At 45.3% G+C, this 18,610-nt stretch overlaps 1 protein-coding gene across 5 annotated transcripts in view; it reads left to right on the top strand.

Annotated features, from left to right (window-relative positions):
- The window catches only part of DCLK2 (doublecortin like kinase 2), a 58,535-nt gene that overhangs the window by 32,935 nt on the left and 6,990 nt on the right, over nucleotides 1-18,610 (top strand). For all 5 annotated transcript variants that reach the window (XR_010990794.1, XR_010990793.1, XM_068165766.1 and 2 more), the window contains 8 exons: nucleotides 4,809-4,881; nucleotides 5,711-5,819; nucleotides 8,891-8,948; nucleotides 11,373-11,492; nucleotides 13,375-13,521; nucleotides 15,677-15,810; nucleotides 17,096-17,173; nucleotides 18,181-18,277. Coding sequence is in view for 3 of the 5 variants with exons in the window: in XM_068165766.1 (XP_068021867.1) it covers nucleotides 4,809-4,881; nucleotides 5,711-5,819; nucleotides 8,891-8,948; nucleotides 11,373-11,492; nucleotides 13,375-13,521; nucleotides 15,677-15,810; nucleotides 17,096-17,173; nucleotides 18,181-18,277 (816 nt within the window). In the remaining 2 variants the exon portion in view is untranslated. The remainder of the gene's footprint in view (nucleotides 1-4,808; nucleotides 4,882-5,710; nucleotides 5,820-8,890; nucleotides 8,949-11,372; nucleotides 11,493-13,374; nucleotides 13,522-15,676; nucleotides 15,811-17,095; nucleotides 17,174-18,180; nucleotides 18,278-18,610) is intronic.

Genomic DNA, 18,610 nt, shown 5'->3' with positions numbered 1-18,610 from the left:
GCCTCCTCTTCTCCAGGCTGAACACCCCCAGGTCCCTCAGCTGCTCCTCCCCAGCCCTGTTCTCCAGACCCTTCCCCAGCTTTGTCGCTGGTTCTAGCAGTAAGGCCTGGTCACAGGCAGGGGTTTGATGCCAACTCAGACTCATTACTTTCTCAGGCCTGGTCGTGGCTGCTCTAATGAGGGAAACAGGGAAAGCAGGGGCCAGTGTTATTATTTTGAGCTTCCTGCTTTTCCCTGTTACTAAATAATTGCTTGTTGCTATGAGTGCATCACTGAGCAGGCAAGGCTGGCTTCCTGCACTCCTATAAAGAAGGTGCTAAATGAAAATGTAGATATAAATACTGTGGTAGACAGGGAAAGAATAAAGTGTTATTTTTGACTTTTCTGGCTTTGCAAATGCAGTATTTTGGCTGCCTTGTTGTGTAGAAATCCTCTGTGTTTACTTTTATAGACTAGGAAACAGCAACACTTAATAATGGCTTTAGATGAGCTTGGAGCAGTGGGAAAAGACAACAAATCAGGGCTGATGTTTCTATTTCCTGTGAAGAGCAGCTGCATATGAGCTGTATTTTTAAAACTGGGCTGTTTGGGAAGCTAGAGCTAAATGACATATTTGGCTAGGGGTTTTTTTTTGATCCCTCACTACAGGAAGGATATTGAGAGGCTGGAGCATGTCCAAAGAAGGGCAACAAAGCTGGGAAGGCTGTGGAGAACAGGGCTGGGGAGGAGCAGCTGGGGGAGCTGGGGGTGTTTAGTCTGGAGAAGAGGAGGCTGAGGTGAGACCACACTGCTCTCTACAAGTCCCTGGAAGAAGGTTGGAGTGAGGTGGGGTTGGTCTCTTCTCCCAGGTAACAAGCAATAGGACAAGAGGAAATGACCTCAAGTTGCCCCAGGGGAGGTTTGGGTCAGAATTAGGAAAAATTTCTTCCCTGCAAAGGTTTTCAAGCCCTGGAACAGGGACATAGTTTAGTGGTGGCTTGGTAGTGCTGGGTTAATGGCTGGACTTGATGATCCTAAAGATCTCTTGTGTCCAGAGAGATTCTATAGGGCTAGTGATAATACTAGTCCTCAAGGCATTAAACTTGCAACAATACTGACTGCAACAGCAGTTTGCTCTCAGTCTCAGACATTGACTCTTGCATCACATTATCCAAATGCCTTTTTCCTTTCATGTAAGTCTCTTCAGCCCCCCTGGATTCCTTCTGTTTCCCAGCACTTTATAAGCAGAAGTGGTAGGCTCAGGCCCAGAGAACTCCTTGCAGGGAATGCCCCCCTGGAACAGCTTCTCTTGAAAGAGAAAGGCCTTCCTTCTGTCCTTCTTATCTCTTCCCAGCAGTGTGCCCTTGTGATGTTAGTTGTTTAGTACACACAGTGAGCCACTTGGCTGTCCAGCACCCCAGTCTTGCAGAATGAATTGTACTGGAGCCTGAGATTAGATTGAAGCAAGGAATGTGTGCTATTGCTTAACAAAAGTGAACACTCCAGGATTTTCCCACAGCCCCAGATAACAAATGCCTTTATTCCAGTGATAAATGTATACACCATGCACCCAAGTGACTGCTGCTCTGTATTTTCATTGCAGGTAACAATTTGAGCCTGTAACTAAGCATTGCACTTAGCAGAGGCTTTGTTTCAAAGTAAAGATTTAGACACAAAAGGTAACAAGGATGAGCAGGGACTACTCTGTACAATATTCTTTTCCAAGCAAATGCACTGAGCTTTTTTGTTTTCTATTAACTTTGCCATAGAGATTAAACTGGTGGATGGGTTGAGAAGAATGGTAATAGGTAGCACAGGACAAGTGACTGAGGACTCCTTTTGCTCTGCAAATGGAAAGGTTTAGCCATCTTCTCTAAGTGCATTACAGATACATGGGTGTGCATGTGTTAGGGGTGCTTTGACTTTTATCTCTCCCAGTCCATCTGTCACTCCACACACTTTGTACCATGAAAAGCATTCAGAGACTACATTAAATGTGGGATTGGGGGAAGTGGTGTCATAAATGCCTTATGCTTGCTTGGATGTGGTTGGTTGTCCCCTCATGAAATTTGAGTACCACAAAGCCTTGTCAGGTTTCTCTAAAGAGAAGGAGATTGTCCACATAAAGAAGCTTTACAACTGATGCCTTTCCCAGCATCGCAGTTCTGCCTTGTGTATTGTGCTGAAATTGGTCTCAATATTATTGTTTCAGCTGATTGACCAAATACAGAGTGAAAGGGCATTAAAACCTGATCCAACAAATAAGTACTTGCTTAACTGTAAGCTGGAGTCGTCCTTTATACTTCAGTGGGGATATCAATGTGCTTGGGTAAACATGCCTAAGTGATTTGAAGGGTTAGTGCCTATCTGCATTGCTGGTTTAATGTCTCCAGTTCTAGACACGTGCTGCTGGCAGCAGTTCCATGTTAATTTCCATGTGCAATTAGGATCATAGAATCAAAGAACTGTTTGCTCAAGAGCTGGAGAACCCTTTCAGTCCCCTGTAATTACTAAAAGAATCAAATTCTGCCACCTTGGACTTGCATGTGTATGTAAGAGGGTGGATTTCAGACCTATTCACTCTGCATTTATCATGTGTAAGGGAACAGTGCTGGAAGGGAGCAGTAGTGCTGTGAGGACACAAGGCCAACAGGAGGAATTGCTGCAGGACCTAATCTGTGGTGTAACTGTATATGCCATCCATATTCACTAGTCTAGTACCAAAGCAACATCCTTCCTTCCCTCTCCTCCTTGCTACATCAGGGATGACCACTGAACCAGTTGAGACTTCTGGAACATCCATAATCCTTACTTCATCTTCCAAATAGCTGCAGCTGCTGGGATACCAATGGTACAAGATGCTCTAAATACTGTATGTCACTCAGTGGTTAAATGAGTAGAACATTACTGTACCAATAAAACACACTTGATGCCACTTACTGTCATGTCCTGCCTCCTCCCCACCTTTTCTGGTTATTCAAGGACTTTGCAGGCATCTTAAGAGCTTACTTCTACTGTGCTCTGACACAGCAGGGACAGGCTAGACTGATTTTGGTGCTGGGAAACAGACCAACAGCATCCAAACTAAAGGCAGTCTCTGCTGCAGAGTGAGTTCAGCCTCACACTTGGACCCATGGGGCAGGCTAGAGGCAGAGCTAAGGTTCAGCCTGCCAGGTGCAGATTGTGACCTGGCACCACAGCAGCATTAGATTTATTTATTGTCCTTTTAGCTTTTACTCCTCTTGCTGTTTGCTTCCTTCTTGTAAATAGAGAGGTAAGGAGGAATGTGCCCAGTCATGCTGTGGCCTGATTCCAAGGATGCAGGCTGTTGGAAATGCAGGCTAGATATTCTCAGGTACTGTCACACACTGCAAACCCAAAATAGGTTACTAATATTTGTGGCTGATGACAAATGCTTTGCAGTGATCTCTTCTGTTCTCTCCACTTCGTGCCTGAAGACAGTGTGACTGACTGGCTGCTGAAGAGACTGACTCACAAATGCCATCTAGCCCAAATGTCCTTGTTCCTTGTTAAATAAAGAGGAAACTCGGAAAGACAGCAGCATTATCACAGCCTGGGTTTAAGATATTAGCAGGGAGCAGAGCAGCAGCTGAATGGCTGCTGTTTAATGCTGCTTCTATGCCAAATGCTAGGAAAGATCATTGGTTTAGAGGCTCTGCAAAATGAAGTTGTACAGCTCCTAGCTACTGTACCTTTAGCTGATTTGGCAGCTCAGCTGCCACTGGAAACTTAAGCATTCATTAGCATTTCATGAGTCTTTAGACAACATCCCTATCTGTCAGTTCAGTTCTTTCATTGACAATAGTGTTAATGATCTAAAATATTCAGCAGTGTAACCAGACAATGTCAGCTAAAAGGGAAAAGGCTGCATTTGCATTCCTAGTGTCATGCAGAGCCATTGCAACAGACACTGAGCTTAAGGCAGAGAAGCATTTTAATCCTTTATGTGGTGAGTGGTGAGAACTGCTATAATAGCCCATGGAGAAAACAAGCTCCTGAGCTGCACAGAACAGCATGAAATGCTGTGCAGAGGGCAGGGAATGATCTAAGATCTAGTTTGATGTCACAGAGCATCTCTGTTCTTAACTGTTCTAAACCAGTGGTGCCCAGAGCACACCCAGTATATTTTGGTATTTATGGCACTCATTCCCATGCCCCCAACCCTTCTTAAAATGAAAACTGATTGATGTATATGTCCCTGGGCAGTATGACAAGATGGCTTTAAGTGTAGAATAATAGAATTAGCAGCATCACGAAGCAGAAGATTCAGCTCACTTTCCAATGAAGTTGTCAGTGCAACAAAAGCAGTTTTCTTCAGCCTCCATCCTTCACAGTATTCAGATAGTTGGGTTTTGTGCATTGCTACTGCTACTAAATCTGGATCTATGACTAGCTACATATCAGCCACCTAACCTGAGATCATGAAATCACAGAATGGCTTGGGTTGGAAAGGACCTTAAAAACCACCCAGTTCCAACCCCCTGCCATGGGCAGGGACACCTCCCACCAGGTAGCTCAAGGCCTCATCCAGCCTGGCCTTGAACACCTCCAGGGAGGGGGATCCACAAATTCTCTGGGCAACCTGTTCCAGTGCCTCATCACTCTCACTGTAAAGAGTTATTTCCTAATCTCCAGTCTAAATTTACCCTCTTCAGCTTCAATCCACTTCCTCTCATCCCATCACTACAAGCCCTTGATAGCAGACATATAGGTATTTCTGGGATGGAATTTGTTAACTTTGCTGGGGTTTGGGGCTGGCTTTCATTATTCCTTTACCATCAGAAACAAAATGTTCTGTATCACCACAGATCCCCCCACATGGTGGCTCCTCCTCCAACGTGAACGGTACAGCAGAATCCCTCCGCTGCCAGAGCCCCGAAGGTAGGAGACAGGCCCTGCAACAACCTGGTCTTGGGGAAACAGTCACTTTTTCACATCAAGGCAGTAAAGCTGGGAAATTCTGTTCTTCTGGTTTGTCCAGTGGTGGCACATTGGTGAGCCCTGTTCTTCAGTAGTCTTTGTGAGGCAGCTCAGTGATTTTGAACACAACCTGCAGAGTATCACTTAGGAAAGGGAAGCCTCCCTGAAAGCAACACATTGTGCCTCGGGTGGAACCATTAGCCCATCAGCTGGCCTTAGCTAAACACAACGTTTCATTCCTCATCCCTTTAAAGCGATGTGTGTGTGTGTGTGTGTGTGTGAGGGTGGTGGTGTTAAAATCCCTTCAAAATGTCATTCCAGAGTAGTACTTTTAAATTGTGTTTACAACTATTGAAATAAGCAGCTCTGAGACTTAGTAGCACTTTGGATGCTTCTGCAGCAGCTGAGGGGACTTGAAGGAAATCAGGAGGCCAAACTGTGGCTGCAGATTCATTTCCTTGCATTTGTGCTTCGAGTGTGCAAAGACACTTTCAGAAGCAGTAGTTTGAGCTCAGGTAACACTTAGACCAAGGAGCTCTAACTGCATTAATTGCTTTAAGAGTATGTCCACACAAAACCACAGTAGCACCCGATGTGTGTTGGAGGGTCAAACTGATGAGCCCTGTCTTGTTCCTGCTGCCTATGAGACAAACCCAGGGAATAAGCTGAGAACAGCTTCCTTGGAAGCTTTGCTTTGCATTTGTGACTGTTCTGTACCCTGGAACCCACCAGGGACACATCACATCCTGCTGACGCTTCAGCTTGTCACTGACCTTGCTTTTCTCTGCAGGTGTGAATGGAAACAAGTGCTCAGGGTCGTCTACCATCCTCGAGAAGTACAAAGTGGGGAAGGTGATCGGAGATGGCAATTTTGCTGTCGTTAAGGAGTGCGTGGAGCGGTGAGCAAGAAGCTGTTCAGTGCTGCTGCTTATTTTACTGGCTAAAGCCCTGTGTGTTAGCCTCAGTTCACAGACAGTGTGGTGAGACGAAAGCAAACAGCAGTAGCAGAGAACTAGGCACAGCAAAACACAGAGAGCTTCCTCTGTGTTACCCCAGCAAAGGAAGAGGAGAGCAGCTGAGGAACATGGTGCTTTATCGCCAAACTAAAGGAGCTATCACCTTCTGTTTAAGGCTCCTAGGGAAACCCCACAGATCTTCAAGAAATCTCCTCACACAACAGACTGTTGTGGATAGCAGGGAATTGTATGTGGCATCAAAACAGCCTTTGAGAGACCTGCCTTCTGCCTCAGCAGTTCTGCTGCTTAGAGTATCCCTACTGCCTGCTGCTTCAAGGATTTTTCACAGCTTTCAGCCTACTGTGGGCAAAGGATTCTCCAAGGCATGCAGTTGGTGCCTGGCAGTCTGCGCCACTCACTTCCCTGTGCTTGCCCCTTCTGTGAGGTAGTGCAGTGAGTAGCTAGAGACTTTTCCAGCCAACCCTTCTGTATTCCAGACCCTGAAACATTCTCATGCCTGATTCCCATGGACTATTCAGGATACCTCTGGAGACCTGTGCTGTGTCACTAGAGCAAACCCCACAGATGATTGGACTGTCACTTTCTCAATGTGTTTTTTAGAGCCACCTTCTGCCATAATTCTGAGAGTTCTGTCATTAAGCTTTCAGTTAAAAGCTTTCTCAATCAGCCCCAAAAGCTTACACCCAGAGATGCACTCTCCCCATTGGGACAGGTGGATCCCATCAGGTCTCAGCACAGCTTCTCCCTCAAAGGCTTTTCCACAGTTCAAAACCCCAACATTTCAGTGCAGGCAGATGCTTCCCAGTGTTTTCCCATGCATCCTGAAACTGGCCACAGCTACAGAGTGATCAGCATTCATGAAGGTAACAAGAGAGTTTACCATTTTCAGGAATATTGGCTGGACAATTTTTAAATCACTGAAGTGCCACTGAAGATGGGACAAGGACTGCTTAGTCACCTGGGGGTCAGAACATCATTCTGGAATGAGGGGACTGGATGGATGTGGCTGGATGGGGCTCTGAGCAACCTGATCTAGTGTGGAGTGACACATAATTACATGAGGCTTATATAAAATAGATCCATAACAATAGGTGCTACTGGGGCTACAGAACACATTGGGTTGGAAGGGACCTCTAAAGGTCACCCAGTCCAACCCCCCTGCAGTGAGCAAGGACGTCCCCAACTAGATCAGGTTGCTCATAGAATCATTGAGATCTCAGAGCCCCATCAAGCCTGACCTTGAGAGTTTTCCTGGGTTGGGGCCTCCACCACCTCCCTGGACAGCCTGTTCCAGTGTTCCACTACCCTCATAGTAAAGAACTTCTTCCTAATGTCCAACTTAAACCTACCTGACTCTAGTTTCAAAGCAATGCTCCTTGTCCTATTGCCCTTGTAAACAGTGTGCCTCCTGCCCCCAGCTTTCTTGTAGGCCCCTACAAGGCTATACTGCCAACTGTAACTGCTTGTCTTGTAATTCTTATTAATTATTACACTTCATGTCTAATAGTGATGTGCTTAGAAGGCCTAGCTGGGGAGCCAGGATCCTGTTACAGCAGCTGTTCTACAGAAAGATTCAAATGGTCTCTGTTGTAAAGGATGGCTATGTGTGAGTCAACAGATGGACACTGACAGCCAGACAGAAGAACAGCAGAACCCTGTCAGACAATACTGGTGTATGACAGACAGTGGTGTTAGCACACAAATTACGTGGGTGGTACCCGGGGTTTTGTTCCTAGGTGCTGCAGGAGAGGCCATTTGCAAGAGGGCTTTGAAGGTGGTTGATGAATTGGCTTTGTGGGTGACGCTCCTCCTTCTGCACAGTAGGTTTGTGCTGATCAGTTGTTTGCAGGCTTTCAGATAATGCACTTCATTTAGCATAAGACATAAAGGAGGATTCTGTATTCACAGTGGATTTTGCATCAGGTCTACCACGTAAGGGGATGGCACTTCCATCTGAAGAGCACATCAGGTTGTAACTATGACAACCTTGCAGCTACAGCTGCTCTTGCAGAGCAGAGATTCCCAACTGCAGGGTTTTCTTGATAATGGATAATTGAATGTCAGACATCCACTCAGTTGCTGTTTTGTTTGGTTGGGTTTTTGTAAGGCACTCAAAATTTTGACTGGTTCTGTCTAATGCCAAAAGGAGAATGAAAATCAGCCTGGAAGTTCAGAAGCATGCCCGACACTTGCTTCTGGAACTGCCTCCAGTGGCTTATGACCTGGTGTTGTTCGGATGCACACTGGAGTCTGTGGGTAGTGACACAACACAAAGCAGTAGCAACAGGACCTTAAAGCTTAGTAAAGTCTGGTTAGCATGGGGACAAACAGAAATAATTCACTGGTGTTGGGTTTTTTCCTTTCATTATCTCCCCTTCTGGAGATTTTCATTGCTTAAAGGGAGAAAGGGTAAAGAAGATCTTCTTTCTTTGAGAGTATTTACTGCAAACAATAATCCTTTTGTACTTGTATATAACTACTATAGAATTGCATAGGGTACTTCAAAAAAGAGAAGAGCCAAATATAAAAGGTCAGAATTTGTGCCTAATGAATTCTGTGGAATTTTAGACTGGTCTGTAATGAACTATGGAGGTTTTGATCTCTTCTGAATCCTACTGAACTTTCCCAGTAGGGAAACAATCTTCCTTCTGCTGACTTACACATAAACAGGTATGGGTTTGTCTGTAAAGCTTACCAGTTGAACACAGGTAGTTCTGCAAGTTGCAATGGAGAAGTGACAGCAAGTTGTGCCTGGTCACAGAAGAACAAACTGCAGCTGGAGCCTGGCATGAATACCCCAAGGGAGCTAGGTTGTGGTAGTCAGGGAAACAGCAGGCACACAGGCTGCTGGGAAAACAACCCCCAGATCGAGCTGGATCTGTGTGTTTTCTGCCAGCAGCCTCTGTGGGTCAAGGCATTCTGGAGGTAATGCCACAGGAAATGCCACAATTAGACCAGTTTCTGATTTATGGTTCTGCTGTTTTTCTTGCTAGGTCCACAGGAAAGGAGTTTGCACTGAAGATCATAGACAAGAATAAATGCTGTGGAAAGGTAGTGTACAACAATTTGCATGTCTAAGAGAGCAGAAGCTGCACTAGCAGCTGCTCATTAGTCACAAGTGGGGGGGGGTTGGGTTTTCTGACTATTTTCAGACTGTTTAACAAAATGATAATGTAGCCAAGAAGCAAATCATGCAAGTACTGAGTGGTAGTCTGCTAGATAATAGAGTGCAAACTAAACAAATCATCATCTATTTTATTGGACTAACAAAGAAAATGCTAATATGTGTCCAAAATGTATTAGGAAGATTTTGATCTGTAAAGTGTGAGAGAGAAAACCTGCAGCTATGGAGAATCAGACAATTCTCTTGGTTGGAAAAGACCTTTCAGCTCATCCGCTCCAGCGCTCTAACTTTACCAAGGCCGATGCCAAACCCTCTCCCTCAGCACCACATCTCTGCCTCTTTCAAACATCTCCAGGGATAGGGATTCAGCCACCTCCCTGGGCAGCCTGCTCCAGGCTTTGAGAACCCTTTCAGGGAAGAAGTCTTCTAGAACCCAACCTAAACCCGGTGCAACTCGAGGCCATTTCCTCTTGTCCTGTCACTTGTTACTATGGACAAAAGACCAACCCCTGCCTCACTCCAGCCTCCTTTCAGGGCAGAGAGCAATGGAGAGAGCAATGAGGTCCCCTGAGCCTCCTCTTCTACAGGCTGAACAACCCCAGCTACTGACAAAGTTACTTTCCACAAGTGGCTTAAATGTTACTTAGACAATCATTTCTCTGTCAATAAATCATATTAATGTAACTGAAATCTCTGCTGCATTACCTGGGAGAATGTCAGAACCAGGTGGAGAGTTTTACTTACTTTTTTCCATGACACACTATAGGAAAAACCAATGGGGTGGTTGAAAATAGCTGTACATGCTAGCAGTTTAAGGACAGGTGTTAAAAGAGCAGTTCAACAGCAGTTTGGAGCCCTCTTAAAAAGAATTATTATGATTGCTTATCTTAAACCTTATTTATGCCTGAGCCTTATTTAAAGGCCTTAACAATTTAGTCAAGTGAGGTGAAGGGAGCAGAGGTAAAGCTGCTGTGTTTTAGTGGAAATGAATGGATGTTAAACCAGATGAACTAATTTGTTCTGGGTCTTTAGGTAGAAACATCCCATTCTAGTTTTTGCTTGGACTCTTACTGCTGGTTTTGACTTTACAGGCTTCCATCCATAAAGCTTAGTATGCTGTGGCTGTTCACTTTGGTCTGGTGATGAGATTCAGCATCGTGTTTAACAAAATTGCTTCATGTTTGTTTGTTGTTATTGTTGTTGTGGTGTTTTTTCTCCAGAGCACTTTGCTTGGAGCAGACATGTTTGTTCAGAATGACAATTGATGCTCTCTCAAACTGAATTCCAAAGGTGTGACTGTTCACACTCTCACGACATGAGATGCACAAACAGCATGTGGTTTCTGGGTAGCCACCTAAAGCTTTGGGAAGGCACAACGGGGAGAGAAGATGAAGTAGTGTAAGGGCTCCAGGCACTGCCTGTGCACAGGGGATGACCTACTGCTCTGCTCACAGGGTGCATGAAGTGCATGCTACTGATCAGTGCATTAAGCATTGCTCACTCCCAAGGCCAGTGACACGTTCCCTGCCCAAGCTGAGGAGAGCACTGTGCTATGCAGGTGTGGCTGCTCACTTTGCAGTGAACCTTCATGCAGTAGCTGTAGTCCACTCCTTCTAAAGGAAAATGCAAATCACTCTCCACATGAGAGCTGCATGTTGTTTTATCTGCTTCCCAGTGTTCACCAAGTACCAACAAGTGCCAGAAAACAAAACATTCTGGAGCTAATTTCTACTTCCTCAGAAGGCCAGGGAAGGGGAAATTAAACTCAGTCTGTGTGCTGCTAAGCTGTTGGAGCCACGACGACTCAACCGAGCTATTTTTGTGGCTTGTAAATCTGAACATACATAGAAAATGAAGTGACAGCCACAACCAAGGCAGCCACAGTATTCTTCCTGTATGTCATCCACAGTGTTTTAAGAAAATAAAGCCCTTAATAATAAATCCTAAGTAATCTGTCCTTGAGTAACCTGTGCTAAATGACAGGTGAAGGCTGCGGGGGATCAAGACCATGACAGGTTACAAAGAACCAGCTCGGGGTCAGGAGGTTCTGAACTTAATTTCACCTCCTAATACCCATGTAAGAATGTAATCTGCACTTCCTGAAGGGCTGGAAAGTGCTGGGGTCTTTTTCCAGACACATCCCCTTGGTTATGTGGTGTGAAATGTGGTATTTTACATTAGATTCAGTCAGGGATGAAGTACAGTTGGGCTAACATACAAGTTAAAAATCCAGCCTCTGACAGTAATCCTCTATAAATTAAACAGCAAAAAGGGTATCCAGCCATCAAAGGAAAAGCAAACTGGCAATTTAATGCCTGTTCAGATGAACCTCTGTCCTCTTCTCTGGACAGGAACACCTGATTGAAAATGAAGTGTCTATCCTGCGCCAGGTGAAGCATCCAAACATCATCATGCTGATAGAGGAGATGGACACCCCAGCTGAACTCTACCTGGTGATGGAGCTGGTCAAGGTAAGGCTCCAGAGACTTACTTGCTGAGGAGCGTTTAGGAGCATTCAGCTCTGGGAAGACAGAAGTCAGGTAGGGGTTCAGTGGCAGCCTGCATTTTTCCTCATCCAAGCACTCTTGTCAATCAGCTCTAGGAACAGAACTGATGTCTGTTCTGTTGCCATCAGGCGGTGTGCACAGATTGGAGGCAGTTTTGCAAGGGGCAGAGTCTAGAGAGGTGGACAGGGGTGTTTTATGTCCTGCAACGTGCAGGGTTAACAGCAATGTGCAGTTACTGACAGAGCACCTGCACTGATCTCACTGATACCTTCCTTTAATGGTTTGTGTTAAAGAAAAGCTCTCTTTGACTTTAGCTTGATAGACAATGCAGCAGTTGGTTTAAACTCAGGTGAACTCAGCAACCCCCACTTGTTCTGCTTACAGACATTCACTAACCTGACTTCCAGTTCACCACAAAACAGATGCTGCTCTCACACAAGGGAAAACAAAACCCTTCCTTTGCTGTCTCTATGAACCAAACACACCAGTTGTGGCAGTCCTCCCTTGTGCACTCTCCTCTGTGTTCTGCACACAGACGGCAACACTGCACCCATCAGCCTGGCTGGATCACACAGATCCTCGCCACCACTTCTTATTCCTGTCTGAAGCACTGTTAGATTCCAGACTCCCCTCTGCAAGAGTTGCCAGCCTGGGAAACATCCAAGTCCGTAGTTGCTGAATTTCTCATTCCTGTAGCCTACACGTTTCTCTTCCTTTTCAGAAGGTATTTTTGTATAACAGAGCCTTGGTTTGGTTTGGTTTGGTTTGGTTTAAGACAGGTGGGGTTTTTGTTGGGTTTATTTTAATATGCCACCGCCATGGCCCCTATTTCCTGAATTGGTGCTTCTCTGCCCCATGCACTGAAATGCTTGGAATGCCACCCACAGCTCAGACAGATCACTCCTACAGATGTATGCAGGGTAACCCACATGAAATTCGTTGCTGTGACTGGAAATTGCTGGATCAGTAAGTGGCTTACATCTCGTAATGTATCCCAGGAGGAACAGGGCATTGAAAGTCAGGGGCTGCACAACTGGCCCCTTCAGAAGTCCTCTGTAGCTTCTGCACAGTGGTGTATCATGGAACCCTTTGGGTTGGGAAAGATCATGCTTATGCTGTTGGTCCTCTTCAGCTATGTTTCTGTGGCATTTCTGCTACAGACACTGCAGTTTGCAGGGCATTACACTGCCTGAACACTTGCTGTGTGAGGCTTTTCATTATTGGGCTATTTTTATTCAGGCTTCCCCAAAGCAGGGCTGGTTTTTGCTGGGTAAAGGAATTCTATTGATAAGATGAAGAGAAGGGAAACTATGCCTGTGACTGCAGGCAACATAATCAGTGATCAAAGGTAGGAAGATCAACAGAATGAAATGAAGAAAGAGAAGAGCTGTGGTTTGCCCACACTCAGACAGCAGAAGCTTGGAATACAGGTAGAATCTGGGCAGCCTGAACTAGTTCAGGCTGTCCCTGCTCACTGGAGAGGGGTTGGACTGGGTGACCTTCAGAGGCCCCAGAACGTTCTGTGAGTCTACAATTCTGTGATTCAATGGAGCTGACCCAAGTCCCAGTCCAGGATCTCAGGCACAGGAGGGATTTCTTTCTTTCCTGTGTAGCAGGCATTTGAGCATGCCTCTTGTACAGGAAGATTGCATGTGGCCTTTTAGTCATAGAATGGGTTTGGTAGGAAAAGCCCTTTAAGCTCATCCAGTCCAACTCTTCTCTGACTCTGCCAAGGCTGGTGCTGAACCATGTCCCTCAGCACCACATCTCTGCCTCCCTGAAACACCTGGAAATACCAGCCTAATGATGTTTCCTGTCACGCTCTATCACCTTCCCATCGCTTCAGGGAGGAGATCTGTTCGACGCTATCACTTCCTCTACAAAGTACACCGAGCGAGATGGGAGTGCAATGGTCTACAACCTAGCCAGTGCTCTCAAGTACCTCCATGGCCTCAACATTGTGCACAGAGACATCAAGCCAGAAAACCTCCTGGTAGGTCCCATTTATTTGTACTATTTTCTCTTGCTTTGCTCTCATTAATGCAGATGCTTGTATGTAAATGTCAAGGAGCTGAGCAGAGAACAGCAGGAATATTAATTTACAATAAGTATGTATGAGATAAATCTTCTGCCACGAGATTGCAATCACCATAACCCAAGTAAGATGTGTTTCAAACCTCTCCTTAGACCTCTATTTACATTTTGAGTGGCTGCCATTTTGTCTCACAGAACAATGAATTTTAAAGCCATGGCCATGAATTATTTATTATCATTTGCAAGTGGGAGAAGAGGTGGGCTGAGTGCCATCTCTTTGAATGATCATGAGCACAAGCAATTATTGGTTTCTTCTTCTTTCACTGCCACAGTAGGAACATCTTTCTGATGATTTACTGTATTCTAGCCATGAATTAGATCTGTACATACATTTATTTTGTCCTAGGGGACCATACTTTTGCTCTCAGCAGGGACATAAAAATGACTGTGATGATGAGAGTTGCCATGAAGTCTACTTAGATGAGTTCACAGAAGTCTGTAGGCAAAAGTGTGATCTGCCCTATAGATGGAGGCTAGAAAAAGGGATGGGGAAATGGGGTGGGGAATATTGCACTGAATTAATAAGGCCATCATCTCCTCTGCCTGAAGCACTCATCAGGAATGCCACTAGCTTCCATCAGCACTTGGTAGGCACTTCCTAAAGCCTTCTGTGGTGTTTGTCAATCCCATTTAATGAGGTTGCATCAGAAGTAGGAGTCATGGCTTATCCCAGACTGGATTTTGACCTGTTACAAGGATAGGACTATAAGCTGAAAATGTCTCCCAATTAATAGTGCAGTCTTCCCCAACTAATTCCACTAACAATGGTCAGCAATTTAAATAAGCCCTGAAATAAATTAGGTTGGTTAGCCAAAGGAGGGAGGGGGGCACAGCGACGTGACACAGAGGAAGAAAATGAAGGTGGAAGTTTCACTTATTTTCAGTGCACCTTTAAACACAGCCAGTCCAAAGAAATTTTAAGCTCTCATTAGTGACTGATTCAGTTATAAATAGGCACAAATGTCCTTTCTGCCTAGAAAGCCTAAAGAGATTACTCAGCTGATGCAAATCTTACTCACTGTGATTGACAGTGGCAGAATGTTAAGATACCAGACTGGTATTGAATGCAAACAACTCCCATCAGCAGCTACCTGTAATTGCAAGGAGCTGGTTCTTCTGCACAGGGTCATCACTGTCTCCTTCCTAGTCATGCATTTAAAGATACAAACTCTAAGAGTAACTGCAGCTATGAAGCTGTTACATCTAGGAGAGAAACTGCTTCCTTTGACAATGAATTGCACAGGGGAACGAAGGAAGTGCCTCAGCAGTACTCCCTTGTTCAGGAAAACCAAACACATTCTCTCATTTTGGAGACTTTGGAGTCCTACATTTTAGAAACCAGATCCTGTAGAAGTCACATCAGTGTAAACCTTCTACTCTAAGAGCAAAACTGAGAACAATTTGTTGGGCATGTTTCCTTTGCTGTTGGTCTGATTTGAGCTCATTTTGCTATCCATTGAAATTTACCTTCTTTCATCACCTAAAGGACAGGGAACAAGATGCTTTAGATCCTTTGTCATGCTTGTGGTAAGATGCCCTTGGGTTGCACAGAAACCTAATCAGTTCTCAGTCAGCTTTCTCACTGCTGCACTGATTTGCCCAGACTAAGCTTAGGGAAGACATTTGCCTGTGCAATACTCAATATGCTAACTGGCCAGATTTATGCTAACTTGGTGACAGATATTTAACAAATCTGAGTGTAGCTGCCAACTCCATTTTCAGCTCTAGACCACAATCAAATGGAAGTACAGCATTGTATTTTTTTCTTAATAGGTTTAAAACTCAGCATTCTACAGTTGGGTTTTGTTTCCCCCCTCCTCTCTCTCTCTGAGGCTGTGTCATGGTCTGACCTACATATCTGCAGACAGCTCCATTGAGCAGTAGCCTCAGCAGCACTGTGGCAGTCGCTGGCCACACCATTTCACTCTTTCCCTGCAGGCCCCTGCACGTTACTCCTTCTCCTGTCTTCCCTGGGTGATGCTTAGTATTTTCCAAAAGATTTAAAGAATCCAGATGTATTCCTCCTCATTTTGGTCTTGTTTTGCTGATTTTAGGTATGTGAATACTCAGATGGAACCAAGTCTTTGAAGCTAGGAGACTTTGGACTGGCGACTGTGGTCGAAGGACCTCTCTATACTGTCTGTGGTACCCCCACATATGTGGCTCCAGAAATCATCGCCGAGACAGGGTGAGGATGACTCAGACGCAAGTCTTGTCACCACTTCCTTTTCATAGAATCACAGAGTGGTCTGGGTTGGAAGGGACTTCTGAAGGTCATCCAGTCCAACCCCCGCTGCAGTCAGCAGGGACATCCTCCACTAGACCAGGCTGCCCAGAGCTCTGTTGAGCCTCACCTTGAATATCTTCAGTGATAGGAGGTAGTTCCTAACCCTTGAAGAACTAGGATGCTCTAGTCAGGTGGTCCTCCTTTTGTTAACCAAACCATCTATTACAAAACAGGCAGCACCAGGATTCACCTTTGCCTCCTTACTGTCTCCCTACAACCGGTGCTGATGCACTGGAGTTCAGGTTCCCTGTCTCTCCTCACCATCCAGAGCCCACTGTACCAGCTGTGGCGCTGCTAAGGGGGCAATGAGAAGTGAAACACGGTGTTTGTGTGAGAAAGGGAGCAGTGTATACTGGAAGAGGCTCCAGAGCTCACTTAGCCTTGACCTGCGCTCAGAGCAGCTCTAATTAGATCATGTTGGGTGATACGTGTGATTTTATACCCCTGAGTTTAAGCACTCTGTTTTTTCTGTATTTAGCAGGTGGTTGCATGATCATTGTGTAAAACAGTAGAATTCCACAGCTCATCCTCCCTTTCAGACCTAGACCTCCATTCCATAGCTCTGACCATGCTGAATTTGGTCTTCAAGAGGGAGGGTTTCAAGCATTGTTCAGTGTCTCTGTCAAATGGAGAATTTCACAGCTGCAGGGAGCTCAAACATCAAAGGGCACCTTCTACATTTTGACAAACTGAATGTGTAACAGGAAAAAGACTCTTCTTGACCTCTAGTGTTTCTGTGCTTTAAAAGAAAAGTGCATTTCTTTTTCCCTGTGATGCTCACTGGAGAGACTGGAGAATTGGTATCTTCCCTGTTGCTTAGCAACCCAGGATAACCTTAGAGCTCATTACTCCAGGATGGGAACAGAGAAAGCACATCCTTGTCCGTCATTAGTGATTCTGGGTTGGGAAACCTTGACACTGAATTGAATCTGAGTATATTCAAAGACCCTGGAGAGCCTTGAGGCTTACAGAAGAAGAAAACAAATCACTGAGGAGTTATGTTATTCTGGTTTCCTAAAGGCTGGAGGATGCCAAGTAAAATGACACTTGGGTACAAACTCCATTTCCTCACCATCAGCAAGGAGCTCCCGTTCTCAGTATAAAATCATGTAAGGGTAATCAGCTGTTGGACTGCAATGCGTCTTTGTTTGCAGCCACCACAAGTAACACAGTCTTGTTTCCTCAGCTATGGCTTGAAGGTGGATATTTGGGCTGCAGGAGTGATCACCTACATACTGCTATGTGGATTCCCTCCTTTTCGCAGGTGAGTGTCCTGTGGCTCCACAGGGAAACCAGCAAAGAGCCACAAGTCCCTTCTGAACAAGCCTTACCCTATCCCTTGGAGGAGGCATCCTGGGGAACAAAACCATCACGAGACCAGCACATTTTCTTTACCCTTTTGTGCCTTTTTTTCATAATTGTTTTCACCTGTCCCTCTTGGGTGTGGGATCCGTGTTATTATTCTTGTCGGGAGGCATCTGGCTCAGTGCTGTGTGCGAGATCCGCCGGGGCGAAGGCACCGCTCCTCTGCCGGTTGTCTGCTGTCCGGCCCGGCCCCATGCGCGTGTGTGGTCTGCCCCCTAGTGTTCCTGTCCGGGCACAGCAGCTGGCTGCGTGGAGGCTGATGGGGGGGCGAGGAGGACAATTTGCTCATGCTGCCTTTCCAACCTCGCCAGCCGTGTTGACAAGTGCTGCATGAGTGACAGTTTGCAAACGCCATGCTTGCTGCTCAGAGTCACAGCAGGTATGAGTTCGGCTCCAAACTGGAGCGGATATGCAATGGTTTTCCCTAGGGAAGGCATAGGAATTGGCACACTCTTGTCAGTCAGTTGTGCATGGTCTGTCTGCTCATCTATTTTGACATCAAAATACTTAGTTTTAAACTAAACCCCACCAGAATATTTTGAAAAGAATACAATAATGAGCAATTACAGAAAAATCATCATGTCAGCTATGCAGTCTCTATTCCAATGCAAGTCCTTTCACCTCCATATAGATCTTTCACCTCAGTAAATCAGGGTTTTGTTGTTCTCATCACTCCTGAAACTATAGCAAACACCTCAGAAGTGCTGCCCCTTGCAAATGATGCCTCTGTAATGGCTGATACAAGATCATTGCTGTTCCACCCCCACAGCAAGTAAAAAATTGACTTCTTTATGCTTTCCCTTTAGTTCTTCTGGATTTCTTTCCTTTTTAGTTCTTGTAAATTACTTTTTGGTTTCTTTCTAATTTTCTGTCTCACAATCTTTATTCATTACTGCTATTCTACAGTGAAAACAACCTTCAGGAAGACCTCTTTGATCAGATACTTGTTGGGAAGCTGGAATTTCCTTCTCCCTACTGGGATAACATCACTGATTCAGCAAAGGTAGCAATATGCTTTCCAGTCTGAAATGCTGTTCCTGCATGCTCTGTTGGAAAGATTCAGAACATTCTTACTCTGCCTTTTTATTTGATTAGCTCAGCAGTGCATGATGAAAGCTCAGGTTTTGCAGACCATCATGTTGTTGTCTGAGGGCCTAAGTGCAGCAGAATGCCAGCTGCATTCAGTGACCATCACATGCTCTTCAGTGTGCTTAACCATGGGCTGCCAGAGCAGGTTCAATGCTTCAGCTATAAACCAGTGCCTCTCTGAAAGAGAAAATTCATTGCTATGTGGACTGGATGCGGTGTAGCATTTCCTTTTCAGCTGGTTTCTAAA

The sequence above is a fragment of the Melanerpes formicivorus genome, unplaced genomic scaffold (assembly GCF_026170545.1).
Source record: "Melanerpes formicivorus ecotype bairdi unplaced genomic scaffold, bMelFor1.0.p_v2 SCAF_92, whole genome shotgun sequence".
NCBI classification, from domain to species: Eukaryota; Metazoa; Chordata; class Aves; order Piciformes; family Picidae; genus Melanerpes; species Melanerpes formicivorus.
This window is presented reverse-complemented; position numbering and strand designations above follow the sequence as displayed.